This window comes from Gouania willdenowi, chromosome 22 (genome assembly GCF_900634775.1).
Source record: "Gouania willdenowi chromosome 22, fGouWil2.1, whole genome shotgun sequence".
Lineage (NCBI taxonomy): Eukaryota > Metazoa > Chordata > Actinopteri > Blenniiformes > Gobiesocidae > Gouania > Gouania willdenowi.
In genome coordinates this window covers 15,394,884-15,421,004 of record NC_041065.1, presented here as the reverse complement: position 1 = coordinate 15,421,004, position 26,121 = coordinate 15,394,884, and the positions used below count along the sequence as shown (strand labels likewise).

Below are 26,121 nucleotides of genomic sequence, written 5' to 3'. Positions count from 1 at the left end.
GACACTCGAAATACACAACACAAGAACAAAAACAAAGAAAATGATAACACATGAGTAAAATGACTCCCATAATATCCAAATGACAAATAAAATGCACTAAATGACAATGAAAATGCACAAGAGGATAACAAAAAAAGATTTAAAGAGGAAGAAAAAGAAAGTCAATGCCCTTGAAAGATATGGAGGAGCTGTTTTCTGTTTCATATTTGTCATTCTGTAGGGCGACCGTTGCTCAGGTGGTGGAGGGTCGTCCTCTGATTGAGAGGTTGGGGGTTCGATCCCAGTACCTGACTATGTGTCGAAGTGTCCTTGGGCAAGACACTGAACCCTAAGTTGCTCCCAATGGTCGACTAGAGCCTTGCATGGCAGTCCTGTCCCATTGGTGTGTGAATGTGAGAGTGATTGGGTGAATGAGCTGATATGTAAAACACTTTGGGACTGCTTCAGTGTGGTTATAAGGCGCTATATAAATCTAATCCATTTACCATTTACCACATTCTTTGCAGTATTTAAAAGTGAAGATTGTAATGGTTTGATCAACGTTGGTTAATATTGTAATAGCCACTCCTCATGAACGCATGTACTTTTTTTCAGGGACAGTAAAAGATGCTAAAGTTGTGATTTTTTTTTTTAGTCTTGTCACTCTCCTGATTGTAATGTTTTGTGTCTTGCAGGCAGCTGATCCTCGGCGAGGCCAGCCTCCATCTCCCACTTCAAAGCAGTTACAGGAACTAAGCAGCAGGATGAAAGTGTGTCTCTGAGGACCAGAACTGGAATGATATCCTGACTTTGTTTCATGACTGAGTTAGCGATGAGTGGGACGACATAATGGCCAAAAACAAGGATGCGCGTCCCCCGATATTTGCCATCAGCGTGGTCGGCCTCTCGGGGACGGAGAAGGAAAAGGGAAACTGCGGTGTGGGGAAGTCCTGCCTATGCAACCGCTATGTGCGCCCCGATGCGGACAACTATTACTCGGAGCACACCTCAGTGCTCAGCACCATAGATTTCGGCGGACGTGTGGTCAACAATGACCACTTCTTATACTGGGGGGACGTGTCCCACCGAGGGGATGAAGGCCTGGAGTGTAAAATCCAAATAATTGAGCAAACGGAGTTCATCGATGACCAGACGTTCCTACCGCATCGGAGCACCAACCTGCAGCCGTACACCAAGCGGGCGGCGGCGACCAAGCTCCAGTCCGCAGAGAAGCTCATGTACATCTGCACAGACCAGCTGGGCCTGGAGCAGGACTTCGACCAGAAGCAGATGCCTGATGGGAAGCTGAACATCGATGGCTTCATGCTTTGTATTGATGTCAGCAAGGGCTGCAATCGCAGGTTTGATGACCAAATGAAGTTTGTTAACAGCCTCTACTCTCACATCGCCAAGTCCAAGAAGCCCATCGTTGTCGCCGCCACAAAATGTGACGAGTATGTGGACCAGCACCTGAGGGACTTGCAGTCCTACGTTGCCAGCAAGAAAAATCTGGTCTTGATCGAGACCTCGGCGCGCACCAACGTCAATGTAGAGCTCTGCTTCAACACACTCATCCAGCATCTGGACAAAACCCGAGGGAAGCCAAAGATTGTGTCTTTCCTGGAGGCCTTTAAAGTGCAACAACAGCAAGTCATCTCTGTCACAGAGAGATTTGAGAGGCTGATTGTGCACACAGTGAGAGATTACCACAACACATGGAAAACGGTTATAAACACCATGAAAGGGCAGCCGGACTATGAAGAGTTCATCACTCTGGAAGGCTCCAAGAAGGCACGCAACATGTTCACAAAGCACATCACGCAGCTGAGGCAGGAGCACATCAGGCGGAGGAGGGAGGAGTACCTGACCACACTGCCCAAAACCCTCAACAACATCCTTAACAACCTGGACGAGGTTGAACACCTTACCTGGCCCGAGGCGCAGACTGTGATCAGAAACCGCACCGACTTCCAGTACTGGTTTGTGATACTGGAGCAGACACCATGGGACGAGACAGACCATGTGGACAACAGCGATCGCAGGATACCGTTCGACCTGCTCAACACACCAGACGGTGAGCGGATCTACCACAACCATGTGCAGCATCTGCGGTCAGAGAAGCGGAGAGTGGAGATGAAGGAGAGGTTTAGGAAGACTTTGGACAGGGTGCATTTCATCAGCCCCGGGCAGCCGTGGGAGGAGGTCATGTGCTTTGTGATGGAGGACGAGGCCTACAAGTACATCACAGAATCAGATAGAAGGGATGTTTACTGTAAACACCAGCAGGAAATCGTTGAGAGGGCTAAGGAGGATTTTCAGGAAATGCTTTTTGAACACGCAGAGCTTTTTTATGATTTGGACCTGAATGCAACTCCCAGCTGTGACAAGATGACAGAGATCCACTGCGTTCTGAGCGAGGAGCCAAGATATCGTGCACTTCAGAAACTAGCCCCGGACCGGGAGTCCCTCCTGCTCAAACACATTGGCTTTGTTTATCATCCCACCAAGGAGACGTGCCTCAGTGGGCCTAACTGCGTGGATCTGAAGGTTGAGCAGGTTTTAGCCAACAGGCTTGTGCAGCTGGACCACGGCCGCTCCAGTTTCTACTACAACAGTGCCAACGTTGATAAGATCAACCTGTGCCTCCTGGGAAAGGAGGGCCTCTCGCAGGAACTGGCCAATGAAATTAGAGCTCAGTCCACAGATGATGAATACACGGTTGATGGTAAAATCTATGAACTGGAGCTCCTCCCCGTGGACGTGAACTCTACTCTGCTCTTCAGCCACACGTGGGTCAACACTTTCAAGCCGCATGGCTGCTTCTGCGTCTTCAACTCCATTGAGTCACTCAACTGCATCGGTGATTGTATTGGCCGGATTCGAGCGGAGGTGGCACAGAGTCGGCGGGATCGGTTTGCCCAGCCCTTGCCATTTATCCTCATTTTGGCCAATCAGAGAGACAACATCTGTAAGAACATCCCCATCCTGAGACACCAGGGGCAGCAACTGGCAAATAAGCTGCAGTGCACCTTTGTCGATATTCCCTCTGGAGCATTTCCGCGTAAATTTACAGAGTTTCAGATCAAACAGGGACTTAGGGCAGTGCTAGATTGCCTCAAGCATAACTTTGATGTCTTGGCGCCTCTGCCCTGCATCAAAGACATGTCAGAGACAGACCTGAGGATAGTCATGTGTGCCATGTGCTGGGATCCCTTCAGTGTGGACCTCATACTCTCGCCGTTCCTGGACTCTCACTGCTGCAGCGCTGGGCAGCCGGGTCAGAGCAACACTCTCATTCTGGACAAGATTATCGGTGACACACGGCGGCGAATACAGGTCACCATCCTCTCTTACCACTCAGCCATTGGTGTGCGTAAAGACGAACTGGTGCACGGATACATTCTGGTGTACTCCGCCAAACGTAAGGCCTCCATGGCCACTCTGCGAGCATTCCTGGCCGAAGTCCATGACGTCATCCCTGTCCAGATGGTTGCTATCACAGACAGCCAGGCAGACTTTTTTGAAAATGACTCCATCAAGGAGTTGATGACTGAGGGAGAGCACATTGCCACGGAGATCACTGCCAAATTCACAGCGCTCTACTCACTGTCACAGTACCACCGCCAAACTGAGGTTTTTACACCATTCTTTAACGAAGTGTTGGACAAGAAACCCAACATTGAGAGCTCGTTCTTGTTGGACACATCATCACGTGAGTGCACCACAGGCGCCAGCGAAGATATATTTCCCACCTCACCGCACAGGCATTCCCCGGCCTACAACACCTACTACCCAGAGTCCGACGATGATAACGAGGCGCCGCCTCCCTACAGTCCGATCGGGGACGACGTTCAGCTACTGCCAACGCCCAGCGAGAGAGCGAAGTATCGGATTGACCTGGAAGGGAACGAGTACCCGGTCCATAGCACGCCTATTGGAGACCATGAACGCAACCACAAAGTGCCTCCACCAGTCCGGCCCAAACCAGTGCTGCCAAAGCCAAACATAAAGAAGCTAGACCCTAACTTACTCCGAACCATTGAAGCCGGGATGCGGAGCAACCGTCGGCTGCCTCGGGGAACGATGACACACTCTGAAGATGTGGAGGCATCAGAAAACTATGCAGACCCCTTAGACACTTTGCATCGATCCAGAGGTTTTCTTAATGACGATACTTACGCAATTCCTGATGACCCGCACAGTCGTCTGGTGAAGATACGAAACTACCATCACGGAGGAGGTGAGGAGGAGAACGGCTATGACAGGAAGTTGCAGACTGCAAGGCAGCCATCAAAGTACAAGCATCGCTCGAAGATTCTGTTCAGCAAGACGAAAGCCTACCAGAGACGCTTTCACTCTGACAGCGATGGCGAGGAATCAGGCCCTGCTATGCAGAAGAAGAAAAAGGGGCGAGCGCATCGAGGCAGTGAGGAGGACCCACTACTGTCGCCCGCCGACCCCTGGAAGGGCGGAATTGATAACCCAGCCATCACCTCTGACCCAGAGCAAGAAGACAAGAAGATAAAGAAGAAGAAGACTCCAAAGACGCCAAAAGAGTCAAAGAAGGTGAGTTTACCCCTGGCTCTTCTTATTATCTCATTATTTTCAAACTTTTTAATCTATATTTTCTATGTATTTTTTAAATTTTATTTATTATTTAATATAATGTTTTTTACATATTGTATTAATTATTTATCTATAACATGTTTTATGTTTTATGACCATAATACCTATTTTTATATTTTATTGTTATTATCATTAATATTATATTATGATTATTCTTTACATGATTTAAATATTTCTCTTTAATTAGAATGACCAAAGACTTATTTTTGACATTTTTAAATATTTTGTATTACATTTATTCCTTACTTTCAGTTCTTAGAACAATAAGAGCATACATTTGAACCTTAATGCAAAAGTCAAGCAGTTTTATTAAATCGATGTCAAAAGCAATATTGTTTTTTATGCATTGGGTAAACAGCAGCTATTCATCCTTAAAATAGTTTCTGGGAATTCAAAGCCAACACCAGGTTACCCTAACATAGTGAATATATTATTTTGTCTTCTTCTTCTTCTGCTGTATGTTTCCCAAATAACATCTATTTTTGTATACTCTAGTAATAGTAAATGTGTTCAATTACTGACTTATTAAGTGCAATAGTGGATGTTTAAACTTAAACTGTGATCCCATGAGTGCTCAAACAAAGACAGCATTTAAATATGTTCTACATTACCTTTGCTAATTTTACCCTTAATTACTAATCATCAGAATCAGAAAAAACTTTAATCATCCCTGTGGGACAATGAGCACAGTTTCATCCCGTCCAAGAACAAGATGAAAGACAATCAAATATAACATGGGAGGACAGGGCCAAACATCTGCACTTGTTGCTCACCTCCACATATGTTAGCATGTCTGCTAATAATGCTATTATCATGTGGCTTTGAAAACAGTTCACAGACTTAATCTGAGTGAGTATGGTACTTTCTCCAAGGACCTACGTGTCAATCTGCTCTGTGTTGCCAGTTAATGCTCTTGATTCTTCACAGAAACCATCAAAAATCTACTAAAATGTCCCTAACGACTCTTTCTCAGACCCACTGAAACCCAAACTGGCAACGCAGCTTCTGTGTCGTTTGTCCTTCCTTTCTCCTCTCCGTGTTGTTACATCGTATCGCCTCAGTCAAGTTAAAGAAAGTAATGAGGCAGTTTTCCCACTAGTGAGGAGTAGGAAGTGCAGATATTTTTATTTTCAGAATATCCTCCCTGATTTCACTTCTCCTTTCCCTCTAAAGCCACATTTTACCGTCCGAATGTACATTAGACGCTGCATTTTAAATATTCGCTGATTATTATTTTTATTTTTTCCAAGCGGGACAACCCTTGCGCTGTTTCAACCACACAGTTGTGCCTTTATTTCACTATAGAATAACATCAGTGCCACTAAAGATAAACTAAACTAAAATAAACTAAAGATAATCGGTAGGTTAACACAGCTCAGTTACACTGGTTACTGATTTTTTAAATCTCATTTTGTTTATTTTTGTTGTTTTTTTGTGTGTTTTTGGAGTTGTTTTGTGCGTCTCTGAGGTTGATTTCATTTGTGTGTGTTTGTAGTGGTTTTCATTTCTTTATTTTTTTTGTCATTTTGAGTTTTTTATGTGTAATGTTATGTATTCTTGTCATCTTATGTTTTTTCGTTGTGTTTTTTGTGTTTTTTTTTTTAATATTTTTGTATATTGTTATTTTATCAGGTTCACTTATTAGTTTAAATTGTGTTCTCGAGCCAGTAGCCATTATCATTACACACTGTTATTCTTCTGCATCACTTTAAGGCTTCTAAGTCTCACTACTGGTCCCAGTTTGGACCAGCGCTCACTGTGTTCCTCTGGTTTTCTCCTCCCATCAGAGATCCTCCAAACCTCCCAAACCTCTGTATCCACCCACACGGAGAAACTGGGACAGCAACTACTTTGGCGTTCCCCTGCAGAACCTCGTGAGCGCGGACCGGCCCATCCCTCTCTTCATCGAGAAGTGTGTGGACTACATCGAGCGCACGGGTGAGTGCGATTTCCTGACACATCTGTCTGTCTGTCTGTCTGTTCCAGTCCATACGAGTGGATTTCCATTCAGTAAGCTTTGTGTTTGATGTGCTGCTGATTACAATGTGAGATTACTGGGATCAGAGATGTGATTAGGGAGAGATTTACAGCAGAGGCTGAAAAGGAGAGAGATGTTTACTTGCGACTGTTTAGATGAACCTGTGCAAGAAAAAAAGGGGAGGGTAATTATGGGGAGGGAAACGCTGTTGTGCACATTAAACATTGACAACTGAGGGGTGTTTTAGCTCCTCCCCTGAAGCTCAGAGACCAATCACACAGTGTCTTTCTAACCCCCAAGTACATCATCTTTCAACACAATGATTAACATCCATCCATCCATCCATCCATCCATCCATTTTCAGACCCGCTTTGTCAGCACACAAACAAACACATCACACACATTTCACCACACTCCCTTCCGTATTACTCCCACATCATTCATTTCCTCATCTCTTTTCCTCATTCTGTTCACATGGTCACATGGGACTATATGTGTGAAAGCATCCTTAGTGTCACTGTTGTATTAGGATTTTTCAGTGATCGGTTGCCACCATCTTGGGAGAGCAAAGGTGCGCATATAGCTGTAGGGTGGGGCAAGCGGTGGGGGGTGCAGAGTGTTTATGACATTGACATAACCAAAAGGGACCTTTAGGGGAGCGCTGAGCGCAAGTTACTTAGTTCTTCTTCAACCATGTGAGAAAGCAACCAGGACCAAACATAGGACTTTACATTGCAGCACAATTGTAATGGAGCAACTCCATCTGCTGTTGCTGCTGCGTGCTTGCCGTCACGGTAACAAATACGAGCACACACTCCCAACCCAGTGCTCCAGCAGTAACACACACAAATATCCATTCATCCATCCATCCGTCCGTCCATCAGTCCATCCATCCATCCATTTTCAGAGTCGCTTTGTCAGGACACAAACACGTCACATTTCCTCACTCTCTTCCGTATTTCTCCCACATCATTCATTTATTTCACTCATCTCTGTTTTCCCAAAGTGTTCACATGATCAGCGATGGCTGCACATTTGGCTACTCTGTTTTATAGCATATATATTCTCATATCTTCACATATTGTACATCTTTACCAGTAAGTTACCGGTAACATGACAGCTCTGAGCACTGACACATGGAGACGGAGTGGTCTCTGTGTTTATGTAGAACATTAGCGCAGGTTGTGGCATCGTGTGATTATGGGTTATTTAGTATTATTATTAATGACTTTTCTGCAGGGATTGTTTTAGGATCTCCTTTGGAGAACATTGGAAGATAAACCAAATATAGGACGTGACGGCGCAACTGTCAGTAGTGACAAGGAAAGGACTATATGTGTGAAAGCACCCTTAATGTTGATGAGTTCATGTGTTAAAATGATGTTGACGTGTCAGCATGAATCCCTGAGCAGTGTTTACATCAAGACCAACCGTGTGCTTTTAACACCCTCTTTGCCCTGAACACCAGCCGTCATTAAACTCCTGTTGTTGTGTGAGAGGTTGTTTTCTCTGAGGTTTCTCACCATCCAATCGTTCTTTAACAGCATATTTCAGTTTACAGCCGCGGGGCGGGGTCACACTGGGAATGTCTGTGGGTGGGAAATGAGTTGGATCCCCTGTAGATCTGCACTGATCCGCCCCCGTTTCTGACACTCATCCTATTCCTCACTTTAATACCAGTGACACTATGCATGTTAGAGCACTTTAAGGGTGCTGCTGCACAGCTTTGTGACCAAGTTTGAAAACGTTTGAAAAACGTTTCTGCTTGTGCCACCTATTGCAGGTGATCAATTTGCTGAAGAACATCTACTCAACATCTTTCTCAGCTTTTTTTTTTTTTTTCATGCTCTGTGTGATAGCCTTTTCGTATTCCTCTGTTTTGAAGGCCTCTTTTTCACATGGTTGATAAAGAAACTCGAAGATGGTTTCTAGATGAAATAAATCAACATATTAAAAGATATTTGCTTGGGCAAATTCTTGCAACCCACCAGAGTAAACGGGTTTGGGACTCACTTTTGGGTCTTGACCTACAAGTTAAGAACCAATAGTAGTCAGTTCATTTTGGCTTTATTTAGTTTTTGGTTATTTTTTTAATATATTTATTTATATTTATATATTATTAACATGTTTTTATGTTATTATCAATCAATAATATTAAACTAATATTTCATCTAAATATAACAAAATATTACATAATTTAATAATAGATTAGATAAATAAATATATGAATTTATTTAATATGAATAACTAATAATAGTATATCCATAAATAATGGAGACAGTTTGATTCCCTGAAAAAGTCTCATACTGATTGTAAGAGAAACCAGGAAACACAGATGAAGAAATAAAGCTAATGTGCTCAGAGCTCTTAATGCTAACACAGAACAAGACTAAAGACTTTGTCTGATGTCCATGGAGTCACCAGAGCACGTCTGAAAGAATAAACTCTGTCCCTGATGCTTCTCTTTGATGTCCGTGGACAGTTAAAACCACCCAGTTCTTCTCTGGGTTTGTCCAAAGATGCTGACGTCTTGCTCAACAGGCTCCAGGCTGCTGAGATGCAGTGATTCCCACCTCTCTGGGAGTGAAACCTGAGCATGTGTCATCAGACTCTCGGGGGAACATTCCTGCAGCCAGAGTGTAAGAGGACACGAGAACCTTTATCTCCTCGCTCAGGTCGGTCCCACACTGACGGATGTGGGAGCAGAGGCTGGCCGCTCTCTCCACACTCGATTAGAGAAGTTTTATTAAATGCTTTCCGCTCCCCCGGGACACGAGATGGTATTTGGCTCGGTGGGGATGATTAAATGGCTTTTTGATGCTGATGCATGTGGAAGTCCCATTGCTTGTTATCTTCCCCGGCACTTTACGAGGGGGGAGAGTCTCTATTCTGCTTCATACCAGCTCCATTAAAACAGGCGGGTGGGTACCGAGCCTTTTCCTCGGGCTTATGTCAGCCCTGACTCTTCTCAGTAAATAACAAAAACCATGGGCAATCAAGTGAAACACTTTTCTAGTTAACATGACCTTTTCCTTGCAGACGTTAGGGTTAGTCCTATTAGTCTGCTTTAGGTCCTGTTTTCTTTTGTTTAGTTTTTTGGCGTTATTTGTCTCATTAGCATGTTTTTAGTCCTTTTTTGTTTCTTTTTAGTCTGTTTCTGGTCTTTTTCTTTTTTTAAACCATTAGCCTGTTTTTTGGCCTTTTATAAAGTCTGATTTTTCAAAGTCTAACTTTGGTTGCATCTGTTTGTTTGTGGTAATTTGTCTGTTTTTTTAAGTACGTTTGGTTGATTTTTCCTTTTATTTACTGGTATTTGGTTTTAAGTCAGATATTGGTCATATTTATCTGTTTTTGGTCCTTTTTTGTTTGTTTTGGTTCTTTTCTTTTTCAGTCATTTTTAAATCTGTTTTAGCCTGTTTTAAGTCTATTTATTGTATTTGGTCTTTTACTGTGGTGTTACACTCCCAAGTGATCGTGGTTAACCACAAATGCTTTCACAACAGAGTCTAACAATTGCTGAAAATATTCACATTTATCGATATTACAGCTCCAAATGGATTACTAAATTGAACCCAGTGATTGTAGCTGTTTTCCATTGTTTGGAGCGTCAATGGGCGTCTGTTAGCTGTGCAGCAGTGCCAGCTTCAGCCTGACACCATCTGCTGTGGCTGTGGAGGAAGCGAAAAGGAAAACCCAGCGCGGGTCTGTTTTTAAACACTGCGGCAGAATTATTCAGTGTCACCCAGGCTTCACACAAAGCTGATTATTGGAGGCTTTGAAGTCGGAGCTGCTCGCCCAACTAGTGGGATTTTCACTGCAGTCGAGCTGATTTTAAGGAAATAAGTCCCAGTTTTCCTCCGAGGCTTCGTTTCAGAGGCCGATCAGAGAATTATGACAGGAAACATGAGCAGGTTTTAAAGATGTGGGTGGTGGGCACACCCACCGTCATTAATGCTTTTACCTTAATGCCATATTTACTGAGGAATATCAGTGTAAACCAGACAAAGACTACTGGTGGCCCGGGGGCCACATGTGGCCCTCAGTCAAAATTTTTGCGGCCCCCAAAGCAAGTCCCCAAAAATATACAAAAAGGCAGCAAAATGCACAAAGTACACAAAATGATTCATAAAACATAAAATGACAACAAAGACAGACACAAGAACCCCTTAAACAAACACAATTACTACATAAATACACAACACAACAACAACAACGTTACAGAATAGCTTCAAAGACACACAAACTGTTAATAAAATTGGGCAAAATTACAGGAAAATACAGAAAACAACAACAAAAATACAGAAAGTGACCGCAAAAACGCACGAATCGACAACAAAAATGCAGAAAATGACAGAAAAATACATGAAAATAAAACAAAAACACAAAAAATAACAAAAACACTCATAAAAACTAAAAACTGAGAAAACATCAAAACCACAAAGACAAAAAAGAGACAAAACTCTTTTTTTCCCCAGTGTATTATTGCTCAGATGAGTAATTATTCTAAATGCTGACATAAATGATAACCATGTGGCCCTCTTATCAGATACGATCACATTTTTGTGGCCCTCGCTGTGATAGTTGCCCATCCCTGGTGTAAACCATTACAAACCAGCACACACACTGGGAGAGTTCTTTGAAGGTGGGACAATACTTTGCTATGACAAACACCAGCAGGGCCCAGCTTTACTGCTAATTTGGTCTAACTGATGGAAAACTTAACAGTCACCAGTTAAACATGATCATCAGTTCATTTAAAACACTCCAAGGGTCACCCATCAGCAATTTATCTGCAACATATGTAGACACAAACTAGTCAGTACTCAATGGTAGGAAATTTTTTTCAATACTTTGAGTGTTTTTTAGTGTATTTTTGTAGTTTTTTGCATGTTGCTAGTGTGTTCTTTTGCCTTTTTGTTGTTTTGGTGTCTTTTTGTTTTTGTGTTAATGTGCTCATCTTCACTTTTATTAATCGGTGATACACACCATGTATGTATTTGAATATGTCTGTCATTGAGAGTTCACATTGATCTGACCCTGTTACTGTGTGTGACGCGATGTCCAATGGAAACAGTTGTATAGAGACTGACCCGAGGGCTCGTAGTGTCCGACTGAACCTGTTAGACGTCACAGAACTGGGCTTGTATGTATTTTATCGTAAGCGCATCGTTTTATCCATTAGTGTCATGAGATGATGTTGTTGAATTTGGCAAGGTTATTATTAAAATGATCAATGTGATGTTCAGGTGGATATTAATCATGAAAGATACTGAGTGGAAGCATGATTTAGAGTGTGTTACTTCATTTAGCACAACAAATGCTGACTCAGGGACTTTAATGCTGATTTCTGAGAAATCTGTGTTTATGTATGGTTCTTTTGAAATGCGAAAAAATACCTAACTATTCTTTTTCTATTGTCTGCTGCCGGTGGTCATTCATATACGTCAATGTATATAAGTCCTGCCTTCGTGCTATAGACCCCTATAGAAATTGAAACGAGCGCGGTGATCTCCCAGCCAATAGGCTTTGACTTCCTGTTTTTGAGTCTGTCAATCAAAGTGAATGCGGAACTGTGCACGGAAACAAGGCCGCGCGTCACAACAGCAAACAGGTAAATATGATTTTGGCTCTTACCTGACCCATAGACCTATGTCTATGCAACCTTGTTATGTCAGAAAAGTAGAGGCGCGGCTTTTGGTAGATTGGCAGAGGCAATAGGAGGAAGTGGAGCGGCTTAGGGCGTGTATTTTTTAGTGTGATTAGTGAGCACTCTGCTCTCCATTACACCGCCTTAAAAGCTTCTGATGTTGCTCTCTGGGACATTTCCTTTACAGTCTCTACTTTCTTTAGCATTTTGAGTCACAAAGGCAAACATGTGATGGGTTTGTGAAAAAGAAGTACACACACACACACGATTCCATTCACTAATTGATAAAGATATTCTGATTCTCATCTAAAGAAACACACTCAGTCTTTGTGTTAGAAAGCTTCATTTGAGTGTAAATACTTAAATTCTAGTCTTTCAGGCATTGGATTAAATATTTCACAGAAACCTTACAGCTGTTTGTGCTGAGAGCTTGTGCAGCTTTAAGTGAATTTAAAGTCCTAAAAACTTTAAACTGCAAACAGTAGATACAGCTAGGGCTGGGCGATTTTTTTTTTTTTTCTCAAAATAGCAATATACGATATAAATCTTGATATTTTTAGCTGAAAACAGTTTTAACAGGAAGACAATTCTAGGTCACACAGGAACAGGCTTTTTCTCCTATATCATCAAAATGGAAAACTCGATATACAGTATATATTATACTTGATATAATGCCCAGGCCTAGATAGATACGCCATGTAAGCCACACACAAGTGGTGTGTTCTGTGTTTTTGGAGTCATTTGGGTGGTGGTCTAGTGGTTAAGGAAGTGGGCTTGTAATCTGAGAGTCACTGGTTTGAATAAAGGTGATTTATCACCCCTGCTTATCTTTTAGTGTGGTTTTGTTTTTGTGCGGTTTTCTTGTTATTTTGTGTGTTTTTGGAGGCCTTTTTGTGTGTTGTTGGTGTCATTTTTTCCGTTTTGTCATTTTACGTGTTCTGGTTTTGTGTATTTATCTTGTTAATTTGTTGTTTTTATGTCCTTACCTGTACCCATGTTGTTGTTTTGTGTGTTTCAGTCAGTTCTATGTGGGTGTGTCACACTGTACCTCACAGGATTTTGCCTATTGTAACTCTGACATAATAACCTGAATGTATTCTTAGTGTGAATGTATTTCACTTTATAACCATGTCATATAAGCTGTGGTTCTGTGTCATTGTGTCTCAGAGATGTGTGTGTGTGCGTGTGTGCTCACCTCAGGTCATTACTCTCTCTCTCTCTCACACACACACACAGAATGAGTTCCAGACCGACCGCCTCAGCTCATTTCTCTGCTTCCAGCGTTGTGAGAAACGCTGTGTTCGTGTCCTGTGGGAAAATCGGGCACTGCCTGCTCGTTCGTCTTCATGTTGGTGCGTTGTGTCGCTCTCTGTAGGAGCATGATGAGGAGCGGATGTCCTGGATTTGAGAAAGTGGAGCATTCGATGCACCATCATCTCTCTGTTGCTCTGTGCAACTGAGATCACTGTTATAAAGAATAACCATTCATTTCTAGTTGTGTGTTTGTGTAGATTATCGTACTTCGATATGTCATATATGGTTTCTATCTTGGGTTAGGGTAAGGTGACTTAGGTGGTGACTATTTCCTACTTCCTTTAGCATCATTGCTGTAGCAACTAACTTAACAGTTGATTACTTGTGTATACTTAGGTGTGTGCGTGTGTCATCTTCACAAAAGGAACATTTCAAATGAAGGGATTTACATTCTGTAAACTGCTCCTCTGATGATTTTACTCATGCAAACATGAACGCTCACTGATGCTCACACACACCATGTGTGAATATATATTTATATATGCCTGTAATTACATAAAACTCCCCCCCATAAACACGCTGTCACGGTTTACATGATTTACTTGATTTCATTAAAACTGAATTTACATAATACAGCTTAACGCCTCTGTACACACGCACACGCACACAGGAACATATGCTGCAGTGACGATGACCTTGCAGCAGCAGCCACAGAGCATTGCTGTGTGTGATGAGCTTTTATACATAAATTGATAGCAATACATTTTATTAATCATCTCATATTTGCAAGTTTTATATTTGATGTAAGATTTATTTAATCATGATTATTATTTTCTTTGACCCGCTTTTTGCTCTAAATGTGACAAATGAAGATGTCCGTGTCTGCATGTAGTCACGTGACACCCGTGGGCTGCTGCCATTGGTCCGTGTGCTTTAAACGTGTTCTGTGTGTGTGTGTTCACAGGTTTGACCACGGAGGGTTTATATCGTGTCAGCGGGAACAAGACGGACCAGGACAACATCCAGAAACAGTTTGACCAAGGTAACCACAGCAAACCAGTTACTGCTAAGAAAAGTGCAGTGCTTAACTGGTATGACTTTGAGACTCGAAAACCTTTCTTTATTCACAAGCTGCGACCCAAAGCCAAATTTGCTGAGTCATACTTTAAGCACATGAGCGCCCATACATTTATTTTGAAATTTTATTATTTTTGTGACTCTGCTGATTAAAAGAATCTTCTCAGATGGCATGCTTGGGAGCTTAGGGTTGGGAGTTCAAATCTAAGCTCAGTCATACTCCTTCTTTTTTGGACTGACGACTACATTACAATAAAAATCAATATAAATGAGATGTTACCTTTGCTCAATTGATGACGGCTTTTTATCACGCTCATGCACATAAGTAACCCAAGGTTTACATACTCAGAGTTGATTGACCCACTTCATACCAGCTATAATAGAATTAGGTACCCAGAGTTTCCCATTGCGTGGTATGTTGACCCAGAGTTTATGGATAGACTGTTGATAGTTTGTTGAACCTCCTTTCTGGAATACACCTCAGATGTGCGGTCTGCCAAACAAGCCACAAGAATTCTCCGCTCCGAGTAGTAGTAATGCTGTCACTGGTTCAGCACCGTAGACAGTTGCCAGAACATGAAGCGGCAGTGTGCACGGCAGAACAAACAAAAAACAATATCCACAAGGAACGATTCTAATCAGTTCCATAACTCAAAGTATATTTTTCCTCAATGAAAAAATGAAGATCAGTTAGGCTTTACAGCAGAGGATGGTAACAGCGGACAGAAACACAGATTAATACAGCCCAGCAAATCTTAAAAAATATAGAATTTTCATGGCAATTACATTTTCTTAACTCAATTACAATTTCATTACGATTACGGCAGCAAAAGGTTTTTAAAATTACGATTATAATTACTCCATAATTGTAATGAATGATCAATTATGCGATTACAATCATCAATGCCCCCAACACTGATCAGAGTCGATGACCTTTTCCCTTTCTCTCCTCCCTCAGATCAAAACATAGACTTTGTAGCCATGGACGTGGCGGTAAACGCCGCCGCTGGAGCGCTCAAGGCTTTCTTTGCTGACCTTCCCGAGCCGCTGATCCCATACAGCTTTCATCCAGAGCTGGTGGAGGCAGCGAGTAAGACATGGACGCAACGCACGCAGTGTTCCTTTGTACTTTAGTGTGTATTATTTCGAAGTCTTACCTTCTTTTGCGCATGTTTTTGTTTGTGTGTGTGTTAGAAATCATGGACTACATCGAGCGTCTACAGACGTTGCGTGAGATCATCAAGAAGTTTCCGCCGGTAAACTTTCAGGTTTTCAAATACATCATCACTCACCTGAACAGGTAAGACGTTCATATGTGTTTAAATACAATTAAAAAAAAAAAAAGCTAAATATTACACATGATATAACAAAATAGAGGTTTCTCAATAATTGAACCTATTAACTACCCTTGTTGGTAATATGTTTTAGTCCCATTAAACCCTGTAATGACAAGGGAAACATGAGTAAATTAAATTTTCAGAAAACAACAATTTAAAATCCTAAAAAATTAAATGTTAAACATTATGAATAAAAATATAACAAATTTTCAACTTCACTTTATTGCACTGTTGTAAATGTTACCCGTAAACATGTATCTAAAGAGATTCTTATTGAATCTGGTCTACCATTGTTCTGTTACGTGATCTAAAAGCGTTATTTTCCCCAGAATGGCATTGATCGGCTCTTGCAAATTAACTCTTCATATGTATAATTATTTATTGATAATATTTATTATTGATGTGTTCTCAGGGTGAGTCAGCACAGTAAAACCACGCTGATGACGGCTGATAATCTCTCCATCTGTTTCTGGCCAACGTTGATGCGTCCGGACTTTGAGAACAAGGACACGCTGTCGACCACCAAACTGAACCAGGCGGTCATCGAGAGCTTCATCCTGCAGAGCAACTTCTTCTTCTATGGCGGGGAGCCGGCCGAGAGCTCGGGCAGCGACGGCACGCCGCCGCCGCGCTGCCAGAACATGGTGGAGGCGCTGCTGCCGCTACAACTGCCGCCGCCACTGCAGCCTACGCAGATCCAGCATTCAGTAGCACCAGAGCCACTAATTTAGACCAGAACTGCTCATTTAGCGCAAGAAATGTTAATTTAACGTCAGAAACGCTAATTTAATAACGAAGAAGCTCATTTATACCAGAACAGCTAATCTAACATAAGAAACGCTAATTTAGGAGCAGAACTGCAAATGTAAGACCTGAACTGTTAATATAATGCTAGAACCGCTAATCTAATGCTAGAGCAGCTGATTCAATACCATAATTGCTTATTTAATGCTGGAAACACTACATTAGACCAGAACCGCTAATCTAACACCAAAACCACTAATTTAAGACAAGACCTGCTCATTTAGACCAGAAATGTACTTCAGATTTCCATCCTCAGTCCCCCATTCAACACAAGAACTGCTCATTTAACCGTAACTGGTGATCTAAACCAGTACTGTTAACAACAACTGCTAAATCAGACAAGGAACCATAAAATGAACCAGAAGCGCTGATTATAAGAAGTGGTAATTTAACACTAGATTGAAACACTAGGTTTATACCAATAAGGCTAATCATAGCCAGAGACGCTAATTCAATACCAGAAAAACTTAATTTCAACCACAACCACAAATGTAACTAGAATTGCAAACTTACACTACAACCATGAATCTAAACAAAACCGTGCCAACCTGGAATCTGGGTCTGGAAATCTGTTTAGAACTAAAACCAAATCACAATCATCACCTTCTGGAATCGAAGACTGAAGGTGGTTTTACTTTTTGGCACATCGCGACAACACCAATCGTAAATTGTTTGATGACATAGCACATGTTTGCAAAACATTTCCCTATAGACTTGGCCTCCTTTCAAGCCCTGCTCATCTTTTCCCCAAAATTCAGTCCTCTAGAACGACGAGTCTTCCTGCCGATTGACAGGAAAACGTTCCTTCTATGGACTCTTAAGTTTCCGAGAGTTCTAGAACCCTCTGGATTGCCAAGTTTTTCTGTAGAGTCTTTGCACAGGAACAACGTTCTTTCTGTTCTGTTAACGTCTGACTTTGGAGCTAGCCAAGAATTTGCAAGAAATCAAAAAGATTTCGTTAAGGATTTGGAAGCTCAATCATCTGGAACAACTTGTCCAAAAGATCCATGCACAGGGAAACGTTCCCTCTGTTCTAACTTTGACACTAGCTGAACGTTTGCAAAGTTTGTGAAAATCTTCGGAATAATTTTGTTGTGCTGGAATCCTGTGGAACGAGGAGTTTTCCTAATGGTTCCTTGCACAGTAAAAACTTTCCTAATGTTTTGTTGATGTCCTATTTTGGAGCTAGCTAAAGATTTCCAAAGTTCGTGAAGATCTTTGGAAGACTTTCGTTAAGGATCTGGACGTTCCAGCCTCTGGATTAATGAGATTTCCTTTGATTCCTGCACAGGTGAACCTTCCTATTATTGACTTTGAAGCTAGACGTGTGTTCCTGAGATTTGTAAAAATCTTCGGAATACTTTCGTTGAGGATCGGAAAGCTCAATCCTCTGGAACGAACAGTCTTCCTACAGATTTCTGTCGAATTCTGACTTTGATGCCCGCCGAGAATTCCTCGGAGTTCGTGAAAAGCTTTCATCAAGAGTTCGGCTGTTGGCACATCAATGGTCCATGTGCAAATTTCACGTCATCTCTGTTTTACCGTCTTTTTTATTTTTTTGTATTTTCGGTGACGGCCCGTGTGTGTGTTTGTTCTTGTGTGTGTGTGTGTGTGTGTGTGTGTACAGTATGTGTGTGGAAACTGACCTGTGGAGCCAGTTTTAAGGGAAATAAACAAAACGCAGACTTTACTGTCGGAAAGGAACCGAACTTTGTTCTCCGACCCGTGGACTGACGGCACATGAGTTTGAAACCACTACGTTCGGTCCCTCCCAGGAGGACAAGGCTTCTTTTCCTTCGTTCTCACTTAACATTTTTTTTCCCCCATTGATTTGTTGGAATTGGAAAAACTTGCATGTATCTCTTTCTCTCCCTCTTTCTAACTTCCGCTCCCTCTCTTTCTAGTAATGATAAAAAAAACAAACAACTTTCTGGTTCAAATCTTGGGATCTTTTTTCACTTTTTTTTTTTAACCATCGAGAAGAAACTGACTCCTATCATTTTTTTGGTTCAATGTTGAATAGTTTTTCCAAAATAAAGGACAGAAGTATATATATAATTATATATAAGAATATATATAAGAATTCAGCTGAAGATGCTGATTTGGTAACTACCACGGGGTACTCTACTATAATCTGTCAGAAGCTATTGTGTGTGTGTGTGTGTGTGTGTGTGTGTGTGTGTTCCTCCTCTTTGGTCCATTAAATCAAGCGTGGCATCCAAATTCCACCTGCAGTTTGGTTTTCTGCACTCCATGAGCAAAGCTGTTGCTAATTTACATGTATGTGATGCGGTGGCTGTTTGGAAGATTGTCAATTGGGTTTCAGAAGTTTAAAAAGTTGGTCTGATAGAGAATTCAGTGGCTAATAATTCAGACTGACGTGGAGGTTTTAGTCAAATATAACAGGGCTGGTGTTAAATTACTTATCAGGTATTTAGCCTAAGTCATCTTTTTAAGTGACCAAATCTAAATGATTGATAAATGACCCACATATTCCCCATTTAACTATCTGTTTAGGTAAAAATAGTGATGCTGGTGTCAAATTACACCAAGCTGTAAAACAGTGGGATAAAATTAAGTCGTAAGAATGGATGTTTAGGATTTTTTTTTTTTCAAAATAAAGTGCTGAAAATATTGGTGTGAACTTTATGTAGACACTGATACAATAGATGAAATGTGTATTAATGTAATTGAAAACAAAATGAAATGGGATTTCACCATCAAATATTTTTCAAAAGCAACAAATTCAATAAAAACACAAGCTGTGAGTTACTTTATTCTCTTAGAATTCTCAACAACTTATCCAAAACCTGAGCTCAGATTGAAGATATTCTATTTTTATACAGGTTTGGTTATTTCCACATTTTTGTATGCCAAAGTAATGCAAAATAACCTTTGTTTAACTGAAAACTCAAAATATTAGGGACTTTAATCAACAAATAAACTATTGTTGGTCTTTTTAGCCTCTGACATCCAAGAGCAGAGGAGCTTTTTCAAAATAAAGTGCAGAAACAATGTACAAGACATTGAGTTTCCTAAAGACATGCACATCATGATGCTGGTGTCAAATTACTGAGCATTCAAAAAGCGGGATAGAAGAAGTTGATTTAAAAAGAGTAGTGGATAATGAAGCTGGTGTCAAATTACACTGAGCTATACAACAATAGGGATTTTAAAAAGCTTGTTTTAGGTGTAATTTTTTTTTTAAGAATAAACAGGTTGAAAAATGTGTTCTAGCGTGTCAAATTGATTAAAAAATGCACAAGAGAATAATAAAGCTGGTGTCAAATTACACCAAGCCTAAGACAGCAGGGGGGAAAAAAGCATTTTTCTTTTTTTGTTTTAAACTCAAAAAGTTGGGATGGGGCTTTTTTCAAAATAAAGTGCTTAATGAGAAATGACGTAGACAAGAATGAATGACAGTTTGGACTTTGATTTTGAAGGCTTGCTGACGCACAAAGCAGTTTGATGGTGAGAAAAGTTAAAGGAACAAAGGAGTGTTTGAAGTGAGACGAGCCACTGCAGTTTTGTGGGTGAAGAGGAGGAGTGATTGAATGTGGAGTGAAAGAATCTGAACTTCTTTGGTGTGTGAAGGCTCTGCAGCTGCTACATGGAATTACTCTCACAGACCTGCTCCCATCATGCCCCGGTGTACAAACCAGCCTCTCATCAGCCCTCTCTCATAGCCAATAAAACACAATCTCACAAACTGGACATAAAGACTCTTCAGTACGTTTTCCACTTGTTTATTTTCTCTCCATAATGTTTCAGAATAAAGTTTGTTTTTTCCAAAAATGACTGACCTCTTACTTTGTAAAAATGATGAGATTTCTCAGTTCTGTATGGAGGTAGAATTGTCTTCATTTAAAAAAAAAAAAAAACTGCTTTTCAATTAAAGAGAAAAGCTTTTTTTTTTTGTTTTTTTTTTTTGATTGAAGTCAATATTTGATATAAATCATCTTTTTTTGTATTTGAGCCATATTATGGATTGGCCATTTTTGGTTTTATTGTTCAATCCCAATAAGTATAGCTTTAATCAAACAATGTTTTTAATAAAGAATAAATTTACATTTTCAATCAAAGAAAAAAAAGGTAAATTTTGGGAGTCAAATATTTATTTTAATTTTTTAATCTATGTTTATTATTATTATTATAATTATTGAATAATAAAGACATAAATCTACCTCCATCATTTATTCTCCACTTTAGATCAAATATTTAAACTTGCCTTTGACTCCAAACGTGATGAGGGTAGTGTAGAGGCGCAAGTCTGACCTCTAGTGGCGAGAATAAATAACCGCATAAGAAACTGCATAATAGTTTGAAGAAATCTAAGTAAAAATAAAAACCCCGAAGGAACCAGTGTTAGGACCCTGTAGTTTTATTTTGAAGGAGTTCCCAGCCACACTTCATATCCTTCATGAGTTAAGTCTGTTCACAAGGTGTGAGCAGTTGTGTAGATTGTCCTATGTCATTTACATGGGTGTAGATAAAAGTTCGTTTCAAAAGTTAGAAGTTAGAAAACCACAACAAATGCAGGGCTATATACAAACGTAAACAAAAACAAACAAATTGACATTTTTATGCAGAAACGTATGTGACTTAAAGTTCCGTCAGTTTTATTTTAGCTCATTAATTTTTTTTACCTACCCCGCTAACCCTTTTATTTTAGCCCTAACCCAGGAAACACCCTAAAATGTTTAATTTTTTTTGTATATGTATTTTTAAAGGTGGAATTTGCCGTGTTAAATGTTAAAATGAAAAAATATATATGAAAAAAGTGGGGTTCGAACCCACATTAGCGGAAGGAAGAATCCTTGAGTGTGGCGCCTTCTGTCCGAAACGTGTTTGGTGTGAACGTACCATACCACTCGGCCATCTTCGGAAAACGTACCATAGTGACAGAGGCTATTGATACATTTCAGTATCAATAGACACTTCGTTAAAAAAAAGGCCTACACAAAATGAACATGAGGAATTCACAAGACGTAAAATACCAAGGTTGGGGTCCATTCACATTTTTCAATTACATCTTCAATTATCCATGTTCAATTACAACTCAATTACAATTACAGTGACCAGCATTTTTTCTATGGAGTGCCAAGTGTAAAAATTCAGTATAAAAGTTGTAGCTAACACATTCTTATTATTTATCTCACTTTTCTCATATTTAGCACATTTTCCTACATTTAACCACATATATAGAGGTTAAAAAAAGCATTAAATCTAAATATTCAAATCTAAATGGTATGTTTTATGTTATATCAAAATGTTAAATCTATATCTAAATATTTAATCTAAATTTTAAATCTAAATGTTATAGCAAATTGTTAAATCTAAGTCTAAATATTTCATTTAAATGTTATATGTTATATCTAAATGTTAAATCTAAATATTAAATCTAAATGTAAATATTATATGTTAAATCGAAATGTTATATATCATATCTAAATGCTTGATCTTATATCTAAATGTGAAATCTAAATGTTGAACCTAAATGTTTTGCACATATGCTAATTGACCCCGCCCCTTGTAGCCTCAACCAATACACAAGCAGAGACACACACAGCCGATCCCGCCCACCTCATCACCATTGCCTACCTGGGTGATATGTATGGCTGGTTCTCTCCCGGCGGCAGAGATCGAGCGTGCGGTCATGGCAGGTGTACAAGCTGCACTTCACAGTACACGCCAAGTCAATTATCTGAACTCAATTACAATTCAATTATGATTACAGTAGCGACAGTTTTTTAAATGACACTTATAACTGTAATTATACGATTACAATTATAATCGACCCCAACCCTGTACAATACACTACCAGATTCCATAACATATATAGCGTAATACATACAAAAACACAAAATATGAAAATACACAAAATGACTTCACAAATAGCACCAAGTCCCAAATTCACACAAAATCGCTAGAGAAATAAACTAAGTGACTCACAAAAAAAAAAAAAAAAAAAAAAGTAAATATGCAAACTGACTAAAAATAACCAACAAAAAAACAAGCAAGCCACAAAACCACCACAATTCTATACAAATCCTCAACTCCAACAATCACATGTTTGTGGCCCTGCTGCACGTGATAACCATTATTTTACCCGCTGAGAGGCCAAAGTTCGTGTTAAGGAAACACATCAGCAGGATTTTCTTATCCTCAGTAAAAAACGGAAGAATTTCTGTGTTTTCCTTCAGTCATTAATTGAAAATGACGTCACCAAGAGTGATTGGCCGCAGCTGTTCATGATTCAGTTCAGGTGTTTCGATCAGAGCCAAAGTTGGGTCACACTAAGCACCAGTCATGCGGTCTCCATAAGTGATGATAAACAGAACCCAAAATTACATTATTTCTTATCTTTAAATAAAACAATTACATTAAATATACTGAAATAAAACAATTTTAAAAAAGTCTAAAAAAAAAAATTTGTGTCAAAAAATTCGACTACAGTCCAAAACAACAACCAAGGAAAAGCAATAGATCCCCTCCTCAATTATCCAACGTCCAGCCAATCGAGTTACAGCTCCATTGGTCATGTGACACCGACGCGGGAAGAGAAGGTTACGATGTCGGCCAACGGGAACGGTGGAGTGTCGGTAAGATTGTTTACTTCTTTTACCAGAGTTAGCGATAAATGTTACCTGACACCTGAAATACCTGCTCGTGAACATGTTTTATTAAATAGTATATATATATATATATATACACTGAACTTTTTTGACACTGGATTTTTTTGCAAGTACATTTTTAGTTATTTAATCACTAGCGTTTGTAAACTTTGTGAAATTACTTCTGTGATTTTTTTTTTTTTTTTACCCCCACGTCATGGTTAAATTTAAAGGTTCCACTCATGCTCTTTCTGTAAACTCGTGTAATACTCTGTAGTGCAGTCTATTGTTTGTCCACTGGGTGGCAGCAGCCTCTTCTCTACAGCTTCCTTTGCCTCCTTTGCACTGAGAAAACACCCATAGACATTAAACGTAGACGCTGCATCGACTGTATCCCACTAGAGCGGTGCGTCAATAGGGCGGCCATCTTGGAACGGTGGCAATCGCTCCTACAGTGCATTACATCTATAGAGGAATGACGTGCTTACATTGCTTACATACTTAAGTTGTCATAAATCACTCAATTGTCAAGAAATTTTCACGGGGTTTGTTTGTAATAAACGTCGGACATGATAGACAGACAGATGGATAGAATGATAGATAGATACACATAAATAGAACAAAAGGAACCAAGAAAATGTTCAGATGTGCGCAGGTTTTTATTGACAACATTGCTTAAGGCTATACATTGCATTTGACAGTTATTATTATTGTATAATTGCACTACTACTGCATTATTGTTAATGCTATTCTTATAATTCTCATTATATTCTCATAATATTATTTTTTATTGTTCATATTTTACATTATAGTGACTAATATTTTCATTGTATTATTATTGTTATTGCTGTTTTTATTATTGCTATATTATTATTTTGTATTCTTATATGACCTTATTATTATTTAATATTGTTTATTATGAATATTATTGTTTTTATTATTGTATTGTAGTTACTGGATTCTTATATTATTTTGTTATTGCTATTATTACTATTATTACTGTCACTATTAATATTATATCCCTATCATCATCATCTTTATTACTATTGTAGTCAAGGAACAAAAACATAAACAATCCTCAGAAAACTATCTACAAGAGTCATTTGACTTCCTGTTTCAGTTGGACAATTTGTCCTGTCCTTTCAAAGTCATCACTGCAGAGCATGGACTTCTCAGTTACCACAAAATCTTCCCGTTTCACTGCCTCCCTAAACTACCGCTTTTGGGAAACCTTAAATGTAGCCAGAGATAACAACAAAAATAATCATTAATTAGGCCTATTATTAGCTCTAATAGATGCTGTATTCTTTCTAAACCATCAATTACTGCAGTAATAGTCTGTTTATATCTGTGTAACAGGCTGTTGTTAGGAATCCAAGATTCATAACATTGATGGTTCTGTTTGTCCTGTCGGTGTTTATTTCACTATAGCTATAACAACCTTTAGTTACATGTCCATGCACTGCTGCCTCCACCAGCACTGGTCCAAGATGGCGGCGCTGTAGACGCTTCCCTCCACAGTCGATGCGGCGTCTACGTATATAATGTCAATGAAAGCAGCAGCCTTCATCCTCCTCCTCCTCCCAGAGAGGGAAGCACCACACCCCATCAGCCAATCAGAGCTCAGCCCCACCCTCTCCATCACATCCTCCCAGTTCCCATGGTGACTGAGCTCCTCCTGTTTCCTCCCTGAAAGCTGCCGCATCATCATCCTCCTCATCCTCCTCCGTCAGTCTCTGCAGTGACACCACGACACTCCCTGATCCGAGGAGGAGGACATGTGGTAGGTGCTGCTCACACTCTGTGTGTGTGTGTGTGTGTGTGTGTGTGTCTGTGGGTGGGTGGGTGTGTGTGTGTGTGTGTGTGAATGTTTGTGTTTCTGGGAGCTTTTGTTGAGGCCTACGGTGTAAAGAAGCAGGTTGTCGCCTCCTCTGTTCGTGGCCTGTGTGCTGCTCTGGCTCTGCAGAGCCACTGCTGCTCCTCACACACCGTCTGGTTTGGTTGTTTATTGTTGCCTCAAACACACACACAGCAGCCTGGATTTCGCTCTAATCCACAGTGTGAGTTTCTAATCCACACAGAAAGTTGTTTATTGTCTGAGTCTCTGTCAGTGATTGGATTAAGCAGGAAACACACCAGTCAACATTTGATTAAATAGACTTTTAAATCCATTTCAAGATATTGGGTTTTTTTTTTAGGCCAATGTCTGAATCATGTTTTTTTACAGTCTGTGCAGAGGCCGTTTCATATTCCCTACAAGCAACAGCAGGTTGATGGTGTATTTTCTGGAAAGGAAAAGGAAACTGGAAGATATTATTTTCTTTTCTGTTGTCGATTTGTGTTTTTTGGTTTCATTATGTGTATTTTTGTTTTGTGTTTTGTTTTTTGTTTTTTGTCATTTTGAAAATCGTGTTGTGTCTTTTACTGACAGTCTGTGTAGCAGTGCATCAAAACAACCCTTGTGTTTATATCATTTTGTGTGTTGCATTATGTGCCGTGTTGTGTATCTTTTCAGGTAAGGGGAAAGGAAAGTTGGAAATTAATCTTTGCGTTCCACGTGTTGCTGACAGTAAATGTGCTCCATACCAGGCACCAGTTCCATATGTTTAGGCTAGCTTAGCATGTAGCGACGCTGACTAAGTAGGGTCAGAAGTTAGAAAGGGTGTGTGATGTTAAGTCTTTTTTTGCTCCTTTTCCAGTTGTTCCACATCAGATTAAACACAGATCTCTATTCTAACCATACGTGTGACCAACTAAATACATTTTACTCCCACGGTTTTGAGTAGAGGGTGAAATGGTCCGCCC

General features: G+C 40.2%; 2 protein-coding genes across 5 annotated transcripts in view; both read left to right on the top strand.

The window, feature by feature from the left end:
- The window catches only part of arhgap5 (Rho GTPase activating protein 5), a 32,377-nt gene extending 11,880 nt beyond the window's left edge, over nt 1-20,497 (top strand). For all 3 annotated transcript variants that reach the window (XM_028438919.1, XM_028438920.1, XM_028438921.1), the window contains exons 2-7: nt 675-4,545; nt 6,393-6,543; nt 14,449-14,526; nt 15,520-15,651; nt 15,756-15,861; nt 16,311-20,497. In XM_028438919.1, the coding sequence (XP_028294720.1) occupies nt 829-4,545; nt 6,393-6,543; nt 14,449-14,526; nt 15,520-15,651; nt 15,756-15,861; nt 16,311-16,629 (4,503 nt within the window). In that variant the 5' untranslated portion in view covers nt 675-828 and the 3' untranslated portion in view covers nt 16,630-20,497. The remainder of the gene's footprint in view (nt 1-674; nt 4,546-6,392; nt 6,544-14,448; nt 14,527-15,519; nt 15,652-15,755; nt 15,862-16,310) is intronic.
- A 4,487-nt stretch (nt 20,498-24,984) lies between these two features.
- The window catches only part of akap6 (A kinase (PRKA) anchor protein 6), a 115,777-nt gene continuing 114,640 nt past the window's right edge, over nt 24,985-26,121 (top strand). For both annotated transcript variants that reach the window (XM_028438918.1, XM_028438917.1), the window contains exon 1: nt 24,985-25,099. The gene's annotated coding sequence lies outside the window, so the exon portion shown is untranslated. The remainder of the gene's footprint in view (nt 25,100-26,121) is intronic.